Raw genomic sequence first — 21,589 nt, 5'->3', positions numbered from 1 at the left:
AGGACTTTCCCTTAGGAGTGAGCACCAGACCTCCTCCTCAAAAACACAGTAATCTAATAAAAAAAAAATAATCCATCCTGGTCCTCCTGGTTATGTATTGCCTAAACAAGCCAATTTTGGCTATGAAGAGGCTTGGATCTCCATCCCACACCTGTGGGCAAATGATACCCCAAGGGTTCTCCTTAGAAAAGCTGTGGAACAAGCAAACCTTACTGCCCCCTCCTCCTCACCCCTAGATAAGACGAGCAGAGTTTATCTCCATCCCTCTTCTTTCCATAGGACTTTCTCTTAGGAGTGAGCACCACACCTCCTCCTCAAAAACACAGTAATCTCATAAAAAACCCAAACAAACCTGCCTGGTCCTCCTGGTTATGTATTGCCTACACAAGACAATTTTGGCTATGAAGAGGCCACAGCTGTGAGTAAATTATACCCCAAGGGTTCTCCTTAGAGAAGCTGTGGAACAACCAAACCTTACTGCCCCCTCCTCCCCACCCCAGATAAGAGGAGCAGAGTTTATCTCCATCCCTCTTTTTTCCCACAGGACTTTCCCTTAGGAGTGAGCACCACAGCTCCTCAGCTCTCCCTTTTGCTCTTCATGGGCTCCATCCCCCTGTGCTCAGCCTGTTGGGCTCCATCTCCAGTCCCCGCCGCCTCCTCCCTTCCCACGCTGGGGGACCCCATCCCTTCCCGTGCGTGGATTTTCTGGTGCCTTCTCAGGTACTTCTGGAGCCGGTAGCGTTTCCCACAGACCCCACACTTGTAGGCTCCCCCTCGGGAGTGGAGGAGTTGGTGTTTGATGAGGTGACGTCTGTGGGGGAAGCATTTCCCACACTTGGTGCACTTGCAGGGCCCCATGCGGGCGTGGATGGTTTGGTGACGGAAGAGGTTGGCCTTCTGGTTGAAGGTCTTCTCGCACTCGGGGCACTGGTAGGGTTCCTCCTGGGTGTGGATCCTCTGGTGCCGAATTAGATTGGACCTCTGGGTGAAGCTTTTCCCACACTGGGGGCATTTGAAGGGCTCGCTCAGGTGGAGGCGCCGGTGCTGGCTCAGCTTGCGGCTCATGCGGAAGCTCTCCCCGCACTCACTGCACTTGTAGGGCCCCTCACTCGTGTGAATCTTCCTGTGCCTGGTCAGGTTGGATTTCTGATTGAAACACTTCCCACATTCAGGACAGGGGAAGATCTGCTGGCTCTTGGGAGATCCTTTGGGATGTTTCTTGCACGTGGATTTCTCCCGCACCTCCTCTTCGGTGGGATGATAGCTCTGCTTCTGCTCCTGCTCCTGCTCCTGCTCCTGCTCCTGCTCCTGCTCCTGCTTCTGCTTCTGCTCCTGCTTCTGCTTTGGGCTCTGTCTCTCCTGCTTGGCCCCCACACCAGGTTCCTCTTTAATCTGAACCCACTGGGTAGCACTGTTTGGCTTCTGCCCATAACACGTCTCAAACTCAGTGTTTTCCCCTGGTTCTTCCTTCATGTGGAGCACCCAGTCACTGGCCATGGGGACTTCCCCTTGGTGCTGCCCAACAACACCTTCTTCTTTTTTAAGCTGTCTACCCTGTGAAGCCATCAGTGGGATTTTTGGGTCAAAAGACTTTCCATAGTCTGGGTTTTCTGGTGGCTCTTCCTTGATGCAAAGTTTCTGGCAGGCTATTGCAGTAATGTCTTCTGGGTCATCAATGGGTGGTTCTAGTTCCTCCTTCATCTGGATTTTCCAAGAAGGGCTTTTTGGATCAGATGGGTTTCCAGCTTTGCTACACCCTTGGTCTACATCTCCTTCATGCAACACGCTCTCCAACACATTCTCTTCTGACCTGAAGATAAAATCAGGCTCTTCTTTAATCTGGATGACCTGGAGAGATACACCATTGGTGTGTTCCTCCAGTGACTTTTGCTTGTCGTGGTTCCTCTGGTGGACACTGAAATATTGCTTGGTGCTCAAGCTCTTCCCACACTCAGTACAAATGAAAGGCCCCCCAGAGAGATGCATCTTCTGGTGGGCCAAGAGTCTGGCCCTTTGCCCAAAGCACCTACTGCAGTCTGGACATTTGAAAGGCTTCTCCCTTTTGTGGGTCTCCCTGTGGGTGATGAGGGTCCCTTTCCTCACAAAGCTCTTCCCACACTCAGGGCAGGAGAAGGGCCCCTTCTCCGTGTGGGTCCTCATGTGGATGTTGAAGCAGAACTTTGTACTCAGGTTCTTGCCCCAGTGGATGCAGAGGTAGGGACCACCCTTGGTGTGTGCCTTCTCCAGGTGGAAGCAGAGCCCACACTCCTGGCAGCAGCAGAAGGGTTTTCCCTCCTCTGTGGATGCTCTGGTGGGCTTCGAGGGGCTGAAGTGCCTCCCACACTCCTTGCAAGTGAAGAGCTCCTCTGCTGTGTGGATGCTCTGGTGTCTCTTCAGGTTCCCCTTCTTGCTGAAGGATTTGCTGCACTCCTGACAGGAGGGAACCCTCAGCATCCTGTGCCTAAACCAGCAGAACCCTGCACCCAGGTGTGAGGAGGCTGCCAAGCAGATGGCAGCTACAAAAACTCCACAGTGTTATGGGGAGGGACTTTCTTGGAGCATGCAAAAACCCATCAGGACACCCCCATCAAAGTGTACTTTAAGGGATGCATTTTATCACCCATAAAGGAAAAGGTGTTACTGCTGCACGACAGCTCTGGGCCAACAAGGAGTGTGTGGGCTTCCTCATTTCTCAGCCTCCTTCCACCTCAGCTTGCAGATGCAATGTTTGGAACTCCATCTCCTGCCTCCTCCCATCTCCTGAAGAGGCTTCCCTGGCATCCCTGGAGGCTCAGGCTGCCAGGCTAAAAAAACAAAGAGAAAATTATTAAGTCATTATTTCTTCTCCACCTCCTATGTCTGCTATGCAAACACAACAGGTGGCACCTTGGCTGCTCCAGGGGAGACTGGACCTGAGATCTTTGAAGCCATGGGGTCATCTGGACTCCAGCAGAGAGCAGGAACAGGCTCATTTCTCCTGATGATGGGGGATCTGGGATGATGCAATCACTGCTGCAATGACCCAGGAGTTTTCAGCTCTACTATTGCTGCATTAATGATTCAAAATCTGAGTGGTTTGGGTTGGAAGGGACTTTAAGAGCTCATCTAGTCCAACCCCCCTGCAGTGAACAGGGCCATCCTCATTTTGATGGGGTTGTCACAGCCCCAACAACCTTACCTTGAGTGTTTCAAGGGATGAAGCATCTGCCACCTCTCTGGGCAGCCTGTGCCAGTGTTTCACCACCCTCATAGTAGAAAATTTCTTCCCTATATCTAGTTAAACTTCCTCTCTTTTAATTTGAAACCATCACCCTTGTCCTGCTGCAACAGACCCTGCTAAGAAGTTTGTCCCCATCTTTCTCATGGGCCCCCTTAGAGTACTCTCAGAACAGTCTTCTGTCTTTTGACCAAGAAGATTTATATGTAAATAAGCTAACTAATGCACTTCCCAGTAATTGTTGTAATTAGAGCCCTTTTTGATGAGTACAGTAACCAAAATCATCCAGACCTGGAAGAAAACCAAACTTGGCACCGCTTGCAAAACTGGGGTGCTCTGCTTTGTGGTGGCAGAGCTGCCTGCACAGGAGACATGTGAGTGGTGTCCTCAAAAGTGAGACCTGGAAACCTTCAGTGACTGAGCCCTTTTCAGAGGGTTCAGTTGATAGGAGGGTCCGGGATCCCACGTGTTTCCATTATAAAAAAAAAAACAAAAACAAACAAAAAAACGAATCAGGCCCAACAGAGATACAAGCAACATCTTCTACCAAGGCTTGGAGTTACAGCAGGGAAAAGTGCCAGAGAAACTGAGGGGAGGAAAAAAGTGGTGCTGGAGATGGCTGTCAAGAGGAGATGTGGCTGGGCAGCCTTTTATGAGTGGCATTGATGGCTGGAGGGGAGGCTGCCAAAACCATCAGCTCTGGGGCAGGATGCCAGCAAGGACAGAGACTGCCAGTGAAATCTGTCCCTGGAGGTCTGGATGGCTGTAGCAGAGGAGAAATTCCATCAGGAACCTGTCACCAGGATGTAGGGGGCTGTGGAGGGGGAATGCCATGGATCAGAGGACCAGTGATGGGAGATGTGGAGTATAAGGATGCTCAGTGCAGAGTTCACAGCTAAATGCTCCCCAGAGAAGGGAGGTCAGAGGGGTCAGTGGAAGGAGCAGCCTTTCCAGATTCCCTGTTATAAATGGGGAAAGTTACTTCAGATTTAGTTGCATGGCTTGTGTTTCCCCTTCAGCTAACCCCATCTGGATCCCCACTGGTGCTTGTCACTACTGAAGCACAAGGCTGCTCCTGTCCAAGCTGAATTCTCCGTGCTGGTCAACAGAGCAACCACAGGAAAACAAAAAACAAAAATAACAAAAACCCACTAAGTACCCACAAAGTTATACTGAGGCAGGAGAGACAAAACATTAACTTGGAGCAGGAAATGGGGTTGGTGTTTGCTGGTAGAGAGGAGCCTCCAGGAGGGTCCAGACCTCCTCCCTGGGTGGGGGGGAGCAGCTTTGTGACCCCTACAACTGTTTTTAATTGAGGAAACAATTTAATTGAGCCTCAGCAGCAGCCAGGCTCGAGAGAGGACTCCGAAAAGTTCATGAGTGTATTTTTACTGGGGAAGGTCACTACCCCTCTGAGCAGGGAGCAGATTTAGCCTCCCACTACCAAGGACCCTCCAGTGGGGTCTGGACAGTGCCAAGGGGATGTGCTAAACCCCAGGCACTGGTGGAATGCCCACTCATGGCCATGGCCTCTTTCCTCCCCAGGGATCTCCCTTCCTCCTTACCCGGGATGCTCACGCTGGTCCCCTAGAGGAAACATCTCACCAGCAGCAGCCTTTCAATCACCTCTGCATTTTGGCAAAAAAATAAATCAGCAAATTCCTGAATTCAGCTGAGGTTAAAAGAAAAAACCCCCATCTACTTGCTACATATTTTTTTTTCTCAGTATGCAGCTCCTACAGCTCCAAATCCTGCCTTAACTTCCAGCTCGGCAAAATCCCCCTTGCTCAGGTTTCAGAACCAGATCCCAGGGAGTTGCTTCATCATTTTTTTTTGGGCTACCCGGGACAGATGAAGGGCAGTTGGCCCAAAGCATCTTACCTGAGGGGCTCCATCAGCCTCTGCCTGGCATCTCCATCCTCCGGTGCATCCCCACTGCCACAACCGTGTCTGCCAACCAAGTTCTGCTGCAACCGGGCTGACCCAGAGGAAGTTCTGTGGCCAAAGGAGTGAGAGCTACCGGAGGAAGGGTGAAGAGAAAGAAAGACAAAGAGCAGAGGTTGGAGGAGCAGGGGGAGGACAGGGGAGATGCTCCGGGCTCGCATCGCCGGGAGGGATTTTTCCCCCCATCGCCCAAGTGCTGGCGGAAGGGCAAGGAGGGAGAGGAGGGGGATTTCCCCCTGATGTCCCTTTCTTCTGATCCGTGGGAAGCTGGAAGGGTCCCTGCCTCGCACTGCCTTCTGGGAACTGTAGTTCTTTTAAATTTTTTTTTTCCTTTTCCTTAAAAAAAATTGTGGGTTTTTTTATTTTGTAGTTTTGGGTGGGTTTTTTTGTTTGTGTGGTTTTTTTTTTTTTTTTTTTTTTTTTTTTTTTTTTTTTGTGTGTGTGTGTGTGTTTTGGTTTGGTTTGGTTTTGGTTTTGGTTTTTTAAAATTATTATTTTGGGAAGGGAAACATCCTGCAGTGCTACAAGCATCCTTCTTCCTTCCCAGGCTGTTAATCTGGGCCTTACTCTGGGAAGGATCAGGAGAGGAAAGATGCATTTCAGGGAGGATTTCTGTGTCTGTAGCACCTCAAAGTCCCTCAAAGGGGAGGTGGCAACTGAGGCTGGTGTCTACTTACAAGCAAAGAACCACTTTTAATGCAAAAAAAAAAAAAAAAAAAGAAAAAAAGGGGTATACACTGAGGCATATGGAGGGTAGGAGGGGTCAGGTTGGATCAAGGGGCCAAGGGCAATGGATGAGGTTGAACAAGGGCAAGTGCTGGGTCCTGCACTTGGGTCACAGCAACCCCATGCAGCACTACAGGCTTGGGGGAAGGGGGATGGAAATTGCCTCATGGAAAAGGGACCTGAGGGTCAACAGCAGCTGAATATGAGCCAGCACTGTGCCCAGGTGGCCAAGGAGGCCACCAGCATCCTGGCTTGTGTCAGCAATAGTGTGGCCAGCAGGAGCAGGGCAGGGATCACACCCCTGTTCTGAGCAGTGGTGAGGCTGCACCTCAAATCCTGGGGTCAGTTGTGGGACCTTCACAACAAGAAGGACATGGAGGGGCTGGAGTGTGTCCAGAGAAGGGCAAAGAAGCTGGGGAAGGAGCTGGAGCAGAAGTCTTATGAGGGAATCGGGGTTGGTAGGGAAAAGGAGACTGAGGGGATACCTTCTCACTCCCTACAACTCCCTGAAAGGAGGTTGGGGTGAGGTGGGGATTGGTCTCTTCCCCCAAGTAACAAGTGAGCCCCCCAGAGTTCACCCTTTCCATCAAACAGAGGAGTTCTGCCCACTGCCTCCTCAGGCACATAAAGAGCCCTGAAGTCCAAGAAAAGAAGAGACCAAATTTGCCTTGGGTTGACCCCAAGGTTTTGCTCATGTGCTCAAAAATATAGTCAGAGCACCTCATGCTCATCCCCAGAAGAGCTTCATAGGCAAAGCTATCAGGGCAGGGTTTGGATATTTAAAGAAGCCCATTTTGGGAGTGGTGACTCCCAGTCTGAACAGAGTCGCTGCTTTCCCAGGGAAATCCACTTCACAGGGAAGTGAAGCTGTGCCATCAGCTGCCTCCAAAACATACCACTAGATGCCAGTGGAAGCTTTTCCTGGCCTGCTGCCCTTTAGAAAACCTCACACTTTTAGCAATTTGATTTGTTTTATTGTATGTTTTCAAAGGTAAACCCCCAGTTTTGGTCTGATGAGGCCTCCTTGCATTTGGGTCGCATATATATGTATTTGTGTGAATGTTTTTTATCTCCTCCCTCTGTTTCTTCCTCCATTTCTCTCTCTGTTTATAGAATCATAAAATGGTTTGGATTGGAAAAGACCTTATAGGCCACCTAGGTCCAACTCCCTGCCATGGGCAGGGACACCTCGCACCAGCCCAGGTTGCTCCAAGCCCCATCCAACCTGGCCTGGAACACTTCCAGGGATGGGGCATCCACAGCTTCTCTGGACACTCTGTGCCAGTGTCTCACCACTCCCACAGGAAAGAATTTCTTCCTAGTATCTAATCTAAAGAAGGTAGATATAGAAGTGTAAGTATACATACATATATATATATATATATATATATATATATATATATATATATATTTGGCTGTGTTCACTATTATTTAGTTGAAGGCTTCTTCCCAGTGTCTCTCCAGACCAGGGTCTCTTTTCCCTAAGCTTCTTTCCTCATCCTACTCTTCCTACCAGACACTCCAACTCTCCAAAATCTTCACCTGCCAAATCCTTTAGCCACCTCCTCATGACCTGGTGTCCTGACATGTGCAGTCAGCCCAAGAAACATACAAGTGCTGCATGGCATGTCCAGGTCCTGTCCTGCTCTCAGACTTGGTTCTTCATACCAGGTGACCAAGAGGAAAGATACAGGTCCAGCTTATCCAGCTATGGGAATAATAGCCTGGAGGAGCAGACCTGCCTGGAACTGGAGAGGGGATGATGGTATAGAAGCAAGGTAGTGCAGTAGTGCTGGAGGTGAAATTAATGAAACTTGGAGACACTGCAGTACTAGGAAAGATCATAGAATCATAGAATCATAGAATTGTCTGGGTTGGAAGGGACCTCAGAGATCATCAAGTCCAACCCTTGATCCACTCCCACTGCAGTTCCCAGCCCATGGCACTGAGTGCCACATCCAGGCTCTTTTGAAATATCTCCAGGGATGGAGAATCCACCACTTCCCTGGGCAGCCCATTCCAATGGCTGATCACCCTCTCTGGAAAGAAATTCTTTCTAATGTCCAACCTAATGCTCCCCTGGCACAACTTGAGACCTCTTGTGCCCTCTTGTCTTGCTGAGAGTTGCCTGGGAAAAGAGTCCAACCCCCCCCTGGCTCCAACCTCCTTTCAGGGAGTTGTAGAGAGTGATGAGGTCTCCCCTGAGCCTCCTCTTCTCCAGCCTCAACACCCCCAGCTCCCTCAGCCCTTCCTCACAGGACTTGTGCTGGATCCCTTCCCAGCCCCCTTGCTCTTCTCTGGACCTGCTCCAGCACCTCAATCTCCTTCCTGAGCTGATGGCCCAGAACTGGACACAGGACTCGAGGTGTGGCCTCACCAGGGCTGAGATGTGGGGAAAGGGTAAAAAATAAATGAAGCTCACAGTCCTGTACACCAGCAAGCTCAGTGCTGCATTTCCCTGGTGTAGAGATCAGTATAGGACTGAAATGCTCTCACATTTTATTTTTCAGTGCCTGGAGCTCTGCACTTTCCAGGAGATAATCTGTCCCTTGTTACTCACTGATGTTTTCACAAGGTTTAAACCTTTGAGCAGACTCCAGGCTTTTGTACACAACCATTTTTTTTTCACCTGGTTGGTCAAAGTCCAAGTGGATTGGACTATCCCATGGGTACTCAGGGTGCAAATGAAGCTCAGCAGTTAACCAGACTGCAGGAGGGATGTGAATGTGTGGCCTCTGTGCCATCATCCCATGCCAAGAAACCAATGTTAGGGACATCTTCCCTTTGGGCAAGTTGTGTTTGGTGTAGTGTTCTCCTCCAGCCCCTGGGGCACCTCTGAAGTGCCTGGTCCCATCAGGGACAAGATGTTGGCTTTGATGGAGTAAAAGTCTGATCCAGATTTATGATTTCCATGTTGCTTTTTTTCAGACAAATCCAACTCCGTGTTTGAGCAGCCAGCCTGGTTGAACAACACTGCAGAGGAGAAGTGAGAACTAAATTTAAACCAAGCAGTCATATGCTCCAGTGCCTGATTAATTGTGCAATGAAATAAAAATGGAATTTGGGAAAATAAAGGAGGAGGGCTAAATGGAATCTTCACTCTGCTTTAAAAGGAAATATTGCTGCAGGTTTTATTAAAGATGCCACAGTTAATCACATCAGGAGGCTCGAGGGTGAGAGGTGGTTTGTGCTGGGTACAGACAGAGCTGGACAATGCAACAGGGAGAGATAAGGGAACAGGAGCCCAGTTATTGGTTCAGATGAGTCTGGGATTGTTCTCATGATTTGCAAACATGATAGGTACCAGCTGAGGCTGAGAGAGCCCCTGGCAGCCTTGCTACACTATAGGTTGTTTTCATTAATTTAGGCAACAGCTCTCACAACAAGGCAAATGTGATAAAGGAGAATGAGGTGTTTAATTCACAAGTAATTTACCATGCTATTCCAACCCCCCTGCCTTTCTTTAATTACTTTTAAACATCTGCTTAGGAAGGAAAGCTTTTTTTTTTTTTTTTTTTTTTTTTTTTTTTTTCCTTTTCTTTTTTCTTTTCTTTTCTTTTCTTTTCTTTTCTTTTCTTTTCTTTTCTTTTCTTTTCTTTTCTTTTCTTTTCTTTTCTTTTCTTTTCTTTTCTTTTCTTTTCTTTTTTTCTTTTCTTTTCTTTCTTCTCAGTCCACATCTCCTTGTGCAGCCCATGCCCAGAGTCCTGCTGCCATGAAAATATTGATGATGTCTGTGGCCACTTCCATAACCACCATACTCATCTGACAAGAGCTTGAAATTAAATACTGCCTTAAGAACAAATGGGCCTGGCACTGATTTCAAGTCTGGCCACATCCCAGTGACCAATCCACCCACTTGTCCTACAAGCAATGGGATTCTGGTACGTGAGGCTTCAGTTTTTCTTTAGTTTTGTTTTTCCAGGGAGAGCTGAGGTCAGGGTTGGTGAGTGCAGGGCTTCTGTTGGGAGGGAGGAGGAAGGTGGATTCTCCATCCCTGGAGGTTTTTAAAAAGAGACTGGATGTGGCACTCAGTGCCATGGGCTGGTAACTACAGTGGTAGTGGATTAAGGGTTGGACTTGATCTCAGAGGTCCTTTCCAACCTGTATGATTCTGTGATTATGCCTGCAATGCCCCCAAATAAGAAACTTCTCCTGGCTCTGCTCACTCTGCCCCAAGTGCTGTCAGCTTTAGGGGAGCAATCAACCCTCTCCAGGTCTCCTGTGTGGTGAGCTGGGAGCTGGGATGCTGCAAGGACCTTTGGACCCAGCTCTGCACTGGGTCCTTTCCCTTTCATTCCCTGGACCTTTCCCTTTCATTCTCTTAGTCCCATTCTCTTCACCCTGGTTGCAACTTTCTTTCCCCAACTTTTCTTTCCTCATCATAAGAAAACTTTTTAAAAAAAAAAGTTAAAAAATTAGTAATGCCCAAATTTGAACAGCACATCAGTAACAGAGCAGAGAAACATCTCAGAAAGTGGTGTAGGGCATCACAGCTCTGCTGCTGAACAGAGAAGCCTTCCCAGTACCTTTCTAACACAACAGCTCCTGTGCAATGCCCTTGGTCTCCTGGCTTTCTCCTTCCTCTGCAGACCAACCCTGTATTCCCTCCAGCCCATAATCTCATGCAGTGAAGTTGTAGCATTGAATATTTGTCATTCCTCACATCCCACTGAGAGGGAACCATTTATGGTTCCATAACATTCATCCACAATGTTAATGCCAAGGACTGGGAGGTGCCTTCCAAGTCCAGATTATTTATGGAACCTGGACATGAGCCTGGCCCATGCTGGTGCCTCAGTTTCCCTGCCTGGAGGGCAGTGTGGGCAAACCCAGCTGCAAGCATTGCTGGGAAGGTGAAGCCTTTGCTTGCAAATAGCTGCAGCAGAGCTGGGCTCCTCACTAATGAGATGAACTTCTGTTCAGTGGAGGAATTTCAAGGGCATGATTCATCTTCTCTAACTGAGACATCTGCCTTGGGCTGAGCTGAATCACACCCCAGGCTCTCCTGCCTTGGTTTTCTGGATGCTGCCTGGGAAGCTTGGCTCAGGCACAGATGGGCATGAACCCCCCTGGAAATCCTGCCCCAAGGATCCAATCCTCACCTGCTGGCTCCCCTCTCCTCTCTGGGATTTGTCAGCAGAGCTTAAAGGAAAGAGGGAGGTGTGAATTTACCCAGCAGGAGGCTAAGGAGGTGCTGCACCTCCTCTGATGCTGCCCATCTCACAAGATGCCAAGGCTCAGGGTGCAGCCCTGAGAGCTCTGAACAGCTGTGGGGAAGCTGCTAATAAATGTGTAACTCAATCCCCAAGGCTGCACTGATCTTTCTCTTTCTTTGCTTTCTAGTCTAGAGGATATTTTCTTCCTCCTAGAGATATCTCAGGAATACATCCCCAGAGGGGAACATCACCCAGTCCCCTGAACCAAGGAAAACTAAAGTAACCCCATACTGAAATGCTTACTCCATGCTGAGTCTGATTTCTTTCAGGTGCAGATTTATTCTCTCTGATCCCCTCTATCACCCTCCACAGACTCATTCACTGTCCTTCACTTGTGGAAGAATATTCAAGATTTCTCTATTCAAAGTCTGCAAGAGTTAATAAGGATAATAAAGTCATTTTCAGAGGGCAGAAACACTCACAAATGTGTTTTTAACTCCAGAAGGCCACCTAGTTGGTGAAGAGAATAATCCAAGCAAGACCTTTCATCAGCTTTTGTGACTTCCTCAAAGGCTTAGAGAGTCACAAATTTACCTCTTTTAAATGATGTGAAAGGCCAGTGGAGTTAAAGTCTTCATCTTTGGTCTTCAAAATCCATCTGTTCTCATCTTTAGAGTGTGCTATTTGGCCAACACAGCCAGAAACCCCTTTGGACTAAAATCAAGCAGCCTTAATATAACAAACTCAGATGAAGAAACCAATATTTTAAGAAGAATATCTGGTATTCTTCCCTGCTCAGGGTTGTTTAGGACCAGTAACTGGATGCTCAAGTGGTTCAGCCACCACCCTGAAGGACACATCCAGAGCACTGTGTGCACTCCTGGGCCCCCAAGGCTTTTGAACACTCCTGGTTTTCCATTGTGAGAGACCCAGCAAGGCTCTTGAAGGTTGTTTCTAAATATTCAACACTTTCCCCAGGTGAGGAGTCATGGCAAAGTACCCACATTTCCAGAGCTCAGGAGTCTGCAGCGTGAGCTCACAGCAGTCACGAGGCTTTGTTGGGTGCCTGCTCAGGAGAGAAAAGATTTTTTGACATTTAAGGCTTTGTTGTCTTCTTTTCTTCTTTTCCAGGTGGAGAAAATGAGTGTCATCATGGTGCATGTCTTTTATATGCTGCTTCAAAGGAGAAGATGCTTCAAAGGTCAGAAAACAGGGTTGGGAATGGAAAAAAAAAGCCCCATTTGCTTGTTAGCTGCTCAGTCAGTGTGGGCTCTGACAACCTGTCAGGCAGCTGTAGCTCTGCACAGCATCAGAAACACCTTCACTCATCCCATCCTCTTCTCATCTTCTTTGGGGAGAGCCAAATCCTTCACTTGAAGCAAAACCTTGAGCAAGTGCTTGGCTTTCAAAATTAACAAAACGCTGACACTCAGCGCTGCTTCACAGAAAGAGCAGAGTGGAGGTGAAAACAACCTCAGCAGCTTTGCTCTTTGAACTTGTGTTTTTATTCTCCAAGCAATTAATTTGAAGCTCTTGGAATCAGCTTGCTTGAAAGAATCAAAGTAGATGAAGACATTTGTTATCATCTGGCAGCAGCAGGAGAAAGGAATGGTTTTCTAGTGCTGCTCTGCAGTGGGAGGCCATATGTAGAAAATCTTAGGATCAGAGAATGGTTTGGGTTGGAAGAGACCTTCAAGATCCCATTCCAACCCCCCTGCATGGGCAGGGACATCTCCAACTACACCAGGTTGCTCCAAGCCCCATCCAACCTGGCCTTGAGCACTTCCAGGGATGGGGCAGCCACAGCTTCTCTGGGAAACCTGTGCCAGAGTCTCACCACCCTCACAAGAAAGACTTTTTTCCTAATATCTAGTTTGAATGTCCCCTCTTTCACCCTAAAACCACTCATCCTCATCCTATCACTCCATGCCCTTATCCCTCTCCAGCTTTCCGGTAGCCCCTTTGAGTAGTGGAAGGTTCACTGAGATCTCCCTGGAGACTTCTCCAGGCTGAACAACCCCAACTCTCTCACAGTCGATGTGCTCCAGCCCCGTATCATCTTCTTGGCCTCTTCTGGACTTGCTCCAACACCTCTCTGTCTTTCTTATATTGGGATCTCCAGAACTGGATTACCCAGGTGGAGTAATCCCAGGGTCTGGCTCAATGGCTTAGTGTCCAGGAAGCACTTAGTGATACACAGAGTTTACCAAGGGTCACTCTTAGGTCCCATGTTGTCCAGCATGATCTTGATCTTCAGCTAAGAGGAGGCACAGGCTACTCAGTGAGGTTCTGGTGTCCATCCCTGCAGATTTTCAACACTCAGCTGGATGAAGCCCCCGAACAACCTGATCTGTCCTCAGAGCTGAGCCTGTTGTGAGTCAGATGTTGGGCTGTAGATCTCCTGAGGCCCCATCCAGTCTGATCCTATGCCCAAGACAATGTCAGAATTACTCTCAGGAAATCAGCAGGTCCCAGAAAATTAGGAACTGCAATCCAGAGGGACCTTGGGAAGCCTGCAGAGAAGGTGAGGGATCTGAGCTTCTCTATCAGCCTGAGTGAGGCTGCTGAGTGATCTGATAGCATCTCTGCTACTACTTGCAGGGAGGGGGTCATGAAGATGTTGGAGCCAGACTCTTCTCAGTAGTGATATATAGCTAGATATATAGATGATAGTGATATATATATATATAAATATATATATATATAGTGATATATATAAAGATGATAGAACCAGTGGTGATGACCACAAATCACATCTTGTGCAGTGTAGGTGAGGCACAGGTTTTCTCTCCCCATGCCTGGACCTGCTCCTTTGGATATGCCTGGAGAATAGCAGGGATTCTGAGGTTGTGAATCTCCCTGGAAGGATAAGTACAAAGGATATTTTTTTCCTCCTCAGTTAAGTGAAGCCCAGCAAGGCAGTGTTCAACCTGAGCACACAGCTGATGCTGAGCAGTTTCTTGTTTCCCTGGAATCTGGTTTTGCCCTGGGCCAGGAATTCAGAGGCTGGGAATGAGGTGGGAATTCAGAGCAAGACTTGCTTTTCTACCTCCTCTTTCATTTGTTTCATAGTTTTTGTGTAGTTTTACTGTGTGTGTATACAGAACCCCAGTGTGCCCAGAGGGAAATTAAATTTGTTCTCCAGTAAAATGGATAATGTGGAAATTTGCCTCCAAGTGAAGCTCTGGTTAATTACCTGTCTCCTGGAAAGGGAGCAGTTCTGACTGAAGTTCAACAGGTGTTTTATTCCTGGGCATAAAAGGGTTTTACAGAATCACAGAATGGTTAAGATGGAAAGGGACCTCTGGATGTCAGCTGGTTCAACCTCTTGTCAAATGGGGCTGCCTAGAGGTGGTTGCCCAGGATAATATCCAGATGACTTCTCAATACCTCAAAATTCTGCAATATTAAGGCTCAAAAAAATTGCTATTGCACTCTATGGGTTGTCCCAGCTTTAAAAATGGTTTGAAGGGATGCTCACCAGCCACTCTGTTCTTGGTTCCATAGATGACTTCTCCATCTCCCTAATTGTGTGACAACAAATCTCTTCTTCTGAGAAGCCAAGCACTCATCTCCCACTCTGTGGCCCAGGCTGAGTTAGTGGTTTGTGGCACAGAACAGAAAGGGTGAGGACTTTCACCCTTTCAAGAGAAAGGGTGAGGAAGCTAAATCCCCTGTTGCTTCTCCAGAACTCCTTCTGGGCAGTGGGAAGGTGTTAGTCCCTTCTGTGGAGGAAAATGACCATAATTATACAAACCAGGGGCTCCATCCCTGGAGAGCAAAGTGCTGTCAGCAAATCAGTGTCTGGCTGCCCTGCTGAAAGGAGTGGATGGTGTTTATTAACAGGATAAGCACCATAAAAGGAACCTTTGAAGTGCCAGAGCTTTGTTGTTCTGCTATTGAAGTCAAGGAGAACTTTAATAGTGGATTTTTCTGGGGTGGGACTGCACTCTCTCCATTGATCTCCAAGCATCTGCTTAGGCAGGAGATGGACTCTGATCTCAAATCTGATCAGGTCAGAGCTCTTCTGTTATGGTGATTTGTGTGGGTGTCTGTGCTGGGCAGCTGAGACAACAGGCAGACAACATTGGCACAAGTGTCTGCCCTGCAAGGTGTGAATCCCCTGATTCCTCCCCCCAGCCTGGTGCTGGCAGCTCTTCACAGAGCATTCTCCTTGGGTAAGAGTTTACTCAGCCTCCAGACCCAGAAATACAGGTTTTTCTCTTCCTTTTTTTTTTTTTTTTTTTTATATAAAGACCACTAGAAGGTCTCAATTGAGCCTTCTCTTCTCCAGATTGAACAACCCCAACTCTCTGGCTCCACAGCAGAGCTGCTCCATCCCTTTGATGATCTTCATGGCTTCCTTTGGATGTGCTCCAACATTTCTATGTCCTTCCTGTGCTGGAGACTCCAGAACTGGGCACAGCAGTGCAGAGGATGGGGCTCACAAGACTGAAGCAGAGGGGGAGAATCCCCACCCTTGACATTTTTGGCTTTCTGGGCTGCCAGCAGAGATTGGCAGCTCACATTGAGCTTCTCATCAACCAGCACCCCCAAATACTTTTCCTCAGGGCTGCTCTCAATCCATTCCAGGCTGCTCAGCCTCTCTAATTGTACTTTTGAGAAAAAGGAGTCAGGAATGAAGGCCCTTGCCAAGATTTAGAGTTTCACAGAATAGTTTTATCAGTAGGTGGACAACATTTTATTTTCCAAAGCAAAGGTAACAGGGCCGGTGAAATCAGTCAGATTCGGGCCCACTTGAGGTGCTTCTTAAAAATGCTGTTTAAGTTAAAAATACTTACAAAAGAAAAATAATATTTTCCCTGTTTTTTTTTCCTTGAAAGAAACCTGAGATTAGGCTGATTTCAAAGAGTGTAGCAGTGAATGAAACAGAATGACTGAACTGCTCAGGAGCATCAGAAGTGTTCAGTCACACTGCATAGAGAAAGGGAGTAGTCAAGACAGTGAGAAAAATCATGACATTAGTAAAATAAATCCTATACATAGGAAGCAAGTGTTTGTCCTAACCCAGCATGAAGCTGAGTTAATGACTGTAGACTCCTTTGTCAGCAAAACAGAAAACCAGCCCTTTCAGGATTCATCTGGCCCACTTTGGCTCATGCTGAATTACACCTCTGAATGGTGCCTCAGGACTCATTGACCAAGCTGAGCAGACTTCTGCTGACTTCAGGAGGTCTGATTCAGGAGGTGGATAACTGAGATGGACACATCCACTTGCCAGATAGTGACTTGAAACAGAATATTCCTCCCTCCAGCTGTCCCAGCCTCTCTGCATTGAACATTTTACACAGAAGCCCCACACTTCCCTGTCTCTGCATTTGCAAATCCCATGGAACCAGGTTTGCAGCAAGTGCCTTCTCTTTTTTTATTCTTGACTTGCAGGAGGGTGGGAGGAGAGCATGATCTTGCCAGCTCTACTTTTCCTGCATCATCTTGGACTGCCTTTATGTGCTAACACTGCAATAAAAGCCCTGTCCCATGGTGATGAGTGTTTTTGTAAGCTGACAGGGGCAGAAATACTGACAATTAGTAGGCTGAAAATACAGGGAAGGGTGGGCAGTGTTAATCTTTCCAAGGGATTTATTCTGTTTATCTGCATTCATTTGGTGATGACCAAGAGATTTCAAGTTTGTCCCCATCCTTTTCACTGCCTTCTGGGAGGATATGTGACCAAAGAGACCTGAGGAGCAAAGGGCCTTGCAAAACACATTTCAGTGGTATGGAAAAAAAAATCAATTAAGACTCTTCAGAGTCCCTTCATTCCAACTCCAGTTGACCTCCAGTATCTACCAGAGGTGCTCTCAGGCAGAGAACCCTCTCCATCCCTCTCCTTGTCATGTGCCAGAAAGTTTGTAGGAGAAAAGGCAGATTGTTAAACTTTGTGGGCTCATGATCCAAACTCCAAAAAAAAAAAAAAAAATGGTGACCGTGGCTGCCAGTGCTCAACAGAACACAACCCATTAGGAAGAATTGCTTCCTAATTAGTGCTAAACCACTGATAACACTGACATCTCCTGTGGTTCCAGTTTGGAACAGCAAATTTGGTTTTGTTTTTTCCCAGAGCTAATAACTGACCCTGGAGCAAGCTGGCTCCTGAAAAGTTGCCATAGCTGGGCAGGTGGCCCAGCTGAACCACCCAGAGCCACAAGGTGGTGATGCTGAATGGTGCCCTGCAGCCAAGTCAGAGCAGTTTGAGGCAATGGAGCAGATAGAGATGGTTATGGGTTCCTGAGCTCACAGCCAGCAAATCTTCAGAGGTTCCCCCGGAAGCTTCCACGGAAACCTCTGTGCTAGTGACATGATTCCTGCAGAGTGCAGCTCTTTAGCAAAAATGTACCAAAAACTCTTGTCTCTCATCTCCTCAAAGCCCAGACAGTGTGAGAGCAAAGGTCCAGTCCTGGAAATCTTTCTCTGTTTCCCTGGAAGTGCTCAAGGCCAGGTTGGATGGGGCTTGGAGCAACCTGGTCTGGTGGATGATATCCCTGCCCATGAAGGGAATCATAGAATCCTAGAATTGGCTGGGTTGGAAGGGACCTCAGAGATCATCAAGTCCAACCCTTGATCCACTCCCGCTGCAGTTCCCAGCCCATGGCACTGAGTGCCACATCCAGGCTCTTTTGAAATATCTCCAGGGATGGAGAATCCACCACTTCCCTGGGCAGCCCATTCCAATGTCTGATCACCCTCTCCCTAAAGAAATTCTTTCTAATGTCCAACCTAAACCTCCCCTGGCACAACTTGAGACCTCTTGTCCCCTCTTGTCTTGCTGAGAGTTGCCTGGGAAAAGAGCCCAACCCCCCCCTGGCTCCAACCTCCTTTCAGGGAGTTGGAGAGAGTGATGAGGTCTCCCCTGAGCCTCCTCTTCTCCAGCCTCAACACCCCCAGCTCCCTCAGCCCTTCCTCACAGGACTTGTGCTGGATCCCTTCCCAGCCTCCTTGCTCTTCTCTGGACCTGCTCCAGCACCTCAATCTCCTTCCTGAGCTGAGGGGCCCAGAACTGGACACAGGACTCAAGCTGTGGCCTCACCAGAGCTGAGTACAGGAGGTTGGAACTGGATGACCTTTAAGGTCCCTTCCAACCCAAACCATTCCATGGTTCTGTGATAGTAACTCCAGTTAAGGAGGGCAGCTCCTGGCACACTCAGGCTGTGCTTTTCCACTGGCTATGGGATACTGGAGCCTCCTGACAGTTTCCATTTCAGAGTCTGCTGAAACTGGAGCTACCTCTGAGGCATCCCAGCAGAGCCCACCCTGCAGCACTGATGCTAAGGAGGCAATGATGCTCTGGTCCTCACAATGCTCCTGCCATTGCCTGCCCCAAGGCAGATGCTGATTCTTACCTGAGGTTTTGCCTGTCTTCCTAAGGGGATGCAGAGGAGCCATGAAGCAGCTCAACACCTATTTCTTGGTCTACTTCTGTTCAGCTGTGTCAGAGCCATTCCCCTGAAAGTTATTTGGAAGTGGGGATCTTGGGAGTGTCTGATGGGAGGCTGGGACTTGCTAAGAAAAGTAGTAGCTTTGGCCAAAGACCAATCTGAAGTCCACCATGCCAGGAGATGACAGTATCATAGCTAATACCACACACTTCAGGGAAGAAGGTATCACCAAGATATTTTTTCATAGTAACCAGTGATCTGGGAAGGCTGAAGGGTTGGGTACAAATTGCCAGAGGGTGAGCAAGAGGTGGGAGCAATTGGGCACAAAGTGTCTGGTGGTAAAGACAAATGTGATGCTCCAGATTCAGCAGCTTTGTCTCTGAATTATGCTCGGGTGCTCTTCACTCTTCACTTTATTTGGCAATGCAGGGAAGGCAGTAATTTAATCTGTGTAGACAGCACTGTGTAGACATCAGCAATCCATTATTTTCATTGCTGCTCACTGGAGATCAGCATTAATTGACGGTCATTAGCTGAGAAGTGCCTCTAATCACTCATCTTTCCATCAAGTTTTACACCCATCCATTCTAGAAATTACAATAACACTCTCTGCCTTGCCATTGCCCATGGCAGCTGCATAAACCTGAAAAAAAACCAAAAAAACCTTCAACCCTGCTCCCCAGATAATCATAAAAACATTATTGGTTATGTGCGTTTTTTATTTGCTTTTGGTTTCTTTTTTTCCTTTTCCTTTTCCTTTTCCTTTTCCTTTTCCTTTCCCTTTCCTTCTCCTTCTCCTTCTCCTTTTCCTTTTGCTTTTCCTTTTCCTTTTCTATTTCCTTCTCCTTCTCCTTCTCCTTTTCCTTTTCCTTTTCCTTTTTCTTCTCCTTTTCCTTCTCCTTCTCCTTCTCCTTCTCCTTCTCCTTCTCCTTCTCCTTCTCCTTCTCCTTCTCCTTCTCCTTCTCCTTCTCCTTCTCCTTCTCCTTCTCCTTCTCCTTCTCCTTCTCCTTCTCCTTCTCCTTCTCCTTCTCCTTCTCCTTCTCCTTCTCCTTCTCCTTCTCCTTCTCCTTCTCCTTCTCCTTCTCCTTTTCCTTTTCCTTTTCCTTTTCCTTTTTCTTTTCTATTTCCTTCTCCTTCTCCTTCTCCTTTTCCTTTTGCTTTTCCTTTTCCTTTTCTATTTCCTTCTCCTTCTCCTTTTTTCCTTTTTCTTTTCCTTCTCCTTCTCCTTTTTTCCTTTTCCTTTTCCTTTTCCTTTTCCTTTTCCTTTCTTTTCCCTTTTCCCTTTCCCTTTTCCTTTTCCTTTTCCTTTCTTTTCCCTTTTCCCTTTCCCTTTCCCTTTCCCTTTCCCTTTCCCTTTCCCTTTTCCTTTCCTTTTCCTTCTCCTCCTTCTCCTTCTCCTTCTCCTTCTCCTTCTCCTTCTCCTTCTCCTTCTCCTTCTCCTTCTCCTTCTCCTTCTCCTTCTCCTTCTCCTTCTCCTTCTCCTTCTCCTTCTCCTTCTCCTTCTCCTTCTCCTTCTCCTTCTCCTTCTCCTCAAAATTTCATGTAAGGACTTGAAAAAATTCATACATGTCCCCTTCGAATACCAACAATGTAAATTTAAGAGCTGCATTTATCCTGAAGATCAGGAAATCACAGTATGATTTCCATATAAATACCTGAAAGCTTCCACATCCCATCTTTCCCCTGGCAAAACCAGCTGAAACCTCATAGCCTTTGCCATCAAATGAAATGTGTGCCTGTGATGCTGGGCACACCACTGAGTAGATTTTTACCACTATCAGGGTTCAAAAATCTCCAGAGCTGACTTCCCAAAGCATCAGTTACCCACACCACATAATAATGGAGGGCAGAAGGATGGAAGGAAAACCTTTGCTTTCACAATGAACCTGGTGAGATCTTGGCATTGTGACAAGAGAGAAAACTTCACTTTGTCAGATTTTGTCTGCAAGATCCCCAGACAGGGAACACAACAAGAGGGAACTGACAGCTTCAGTGGGTTGCCAGGCTGTGTCTATCCTGGGAGTGATGTTTGCAGAGAGGGTCAGTCATTCCTGCTCACAAACACACAGGAAGGTTCTGAAGGAGTGAATGCACCTGATTTATGAGGGTATTTACTGGGGAATTCAGGTTGTAAGAGTCTACAGTTAAAAGCTTATGTGTTATCTTCCTCAACAAACAGCCCAATTTATAAGGAATATTGGAAGGCATTATTTAAGGTGGTGATTGGTTAGGGATCTGTTTCATTTGGGAAACAATTTTCTGTGATTCAGGACCAAAAAAAGAGAAGACATAAGGAGTATAAATTTAGAACTAGATCCTTAAGGGGAAAGTTAAGATAAGACTCATGTAGGAGGATGGCAAAACATTAACCATCTGGTTTCAGAAATAATTCTTTTATTATGCCTCACAACATCATTCTCATCTTAAGGGATGGAGCACTGAAAAAGGCAGTATTTGGGTCCTAAATTTGCAAAGAAGAGAGAGGGTTTCAGACACACTTTTTGATTCCTGGTGAGTGGTGACTCCCAGAGCAGCTCATGGGATCTTGAGGGGCCCTATTCCATCTCCTGGTGTTTCCCTGTCTTTGGCCTCTTCTTTCTTTCCTCCCCTGGCATTAGAAATCCTCAAATGCTGAAGCTTTCTGCACAGCCAGGAAGATTTTATTCCTGTTTCTGACACCCTCCACTGAATGGAGGACTTTGATCGTGTGCCCAGCTCACCTGTCTGGGCCAGGGTCTGTTATGTGAGGATGGAGATGCTTCAGGCAGGTCCCTAAATGAGCTGTCAGGGTGGAAATGAAACTTTTACAAAGCAGAGATGTGAATGCACCTCAAACACTTCTGGGCATAATTCAGCTCACCTGATGATAGAGCTCAAAAAGAGGAGATGTGCTCTACAAATGATAACTTATCCCCTCTCTCTTGCAAAGGGGAGAGACTAAATAAGTCCCTCAGTGCTCAGACATATCCCACACATGTCCATAGTTCTATGGGATCACTCTCCTTTTGGTACCTGACTCTGAAAAGCCCTGTTCCTGGCCTGGCCAGATGCTTTCCTTCACCAAGGGAAACCAGCAATGGTTTCCACCAAACCCTTCAGAGCAGTGGCTTGGCAATATGTGAGAAACCATGAGGTTTGCAAGGGTTTGG

At 47.4% G+C, this 21,589-nt stretch overlaps 1 protein-coding gene across 1 annotated transcript; it reads right to left on the bottom strand.

Annotated features, from left to right (window-relative positions):
- Window positions 1-427: 427 nt before the first annotated feature.
- LOC139793733 (zinc finger protein 252-like) lies at window positions 428-5,381 on the bottom strand. Its single transcript, XM_071738684.1, has 3 exons — window positions 5,099-5,381; window positions 1,377-2,804; window positions 428-1,247 (listed from the first exon to the last, which is right to left on the bottom strand). Exons 2-3 carry the CDS (start codon window positions 2,452-2,454, stop codon window positions 577-579), a joined length of 1,749 nt encoding a protein of 582 aa, XP_071594785.1. The 5' UTR covers window positions 2,455-2,804; window positions 5,099-5,381; the 3' UTR covers window positions 428-576.
- Between the last annotated feature and the right edge of the window lie 16,208 nt (window positions 5,382-21,589).

Source organism: Heliangelus exortis, chromosome 2 (assembly GCF_036169615.1).
Source record: "Heliangelus exortis chromosome 2, bHelExo1.hap1, whole genome shotgun sequence".
Classification (NCBI taxonomy): domain Eukaryota; kingdom Metazoa; phylum Chordata; class Aves; order Apodiformes; family Trochilidae; genus Heliangelus; species Heliangelus exortis.
The sequence above is the reverse complement of the archived record's forward strand: the minus strand, read 5'-3'. Positions and strand labels throughout refer to the sequence as shown.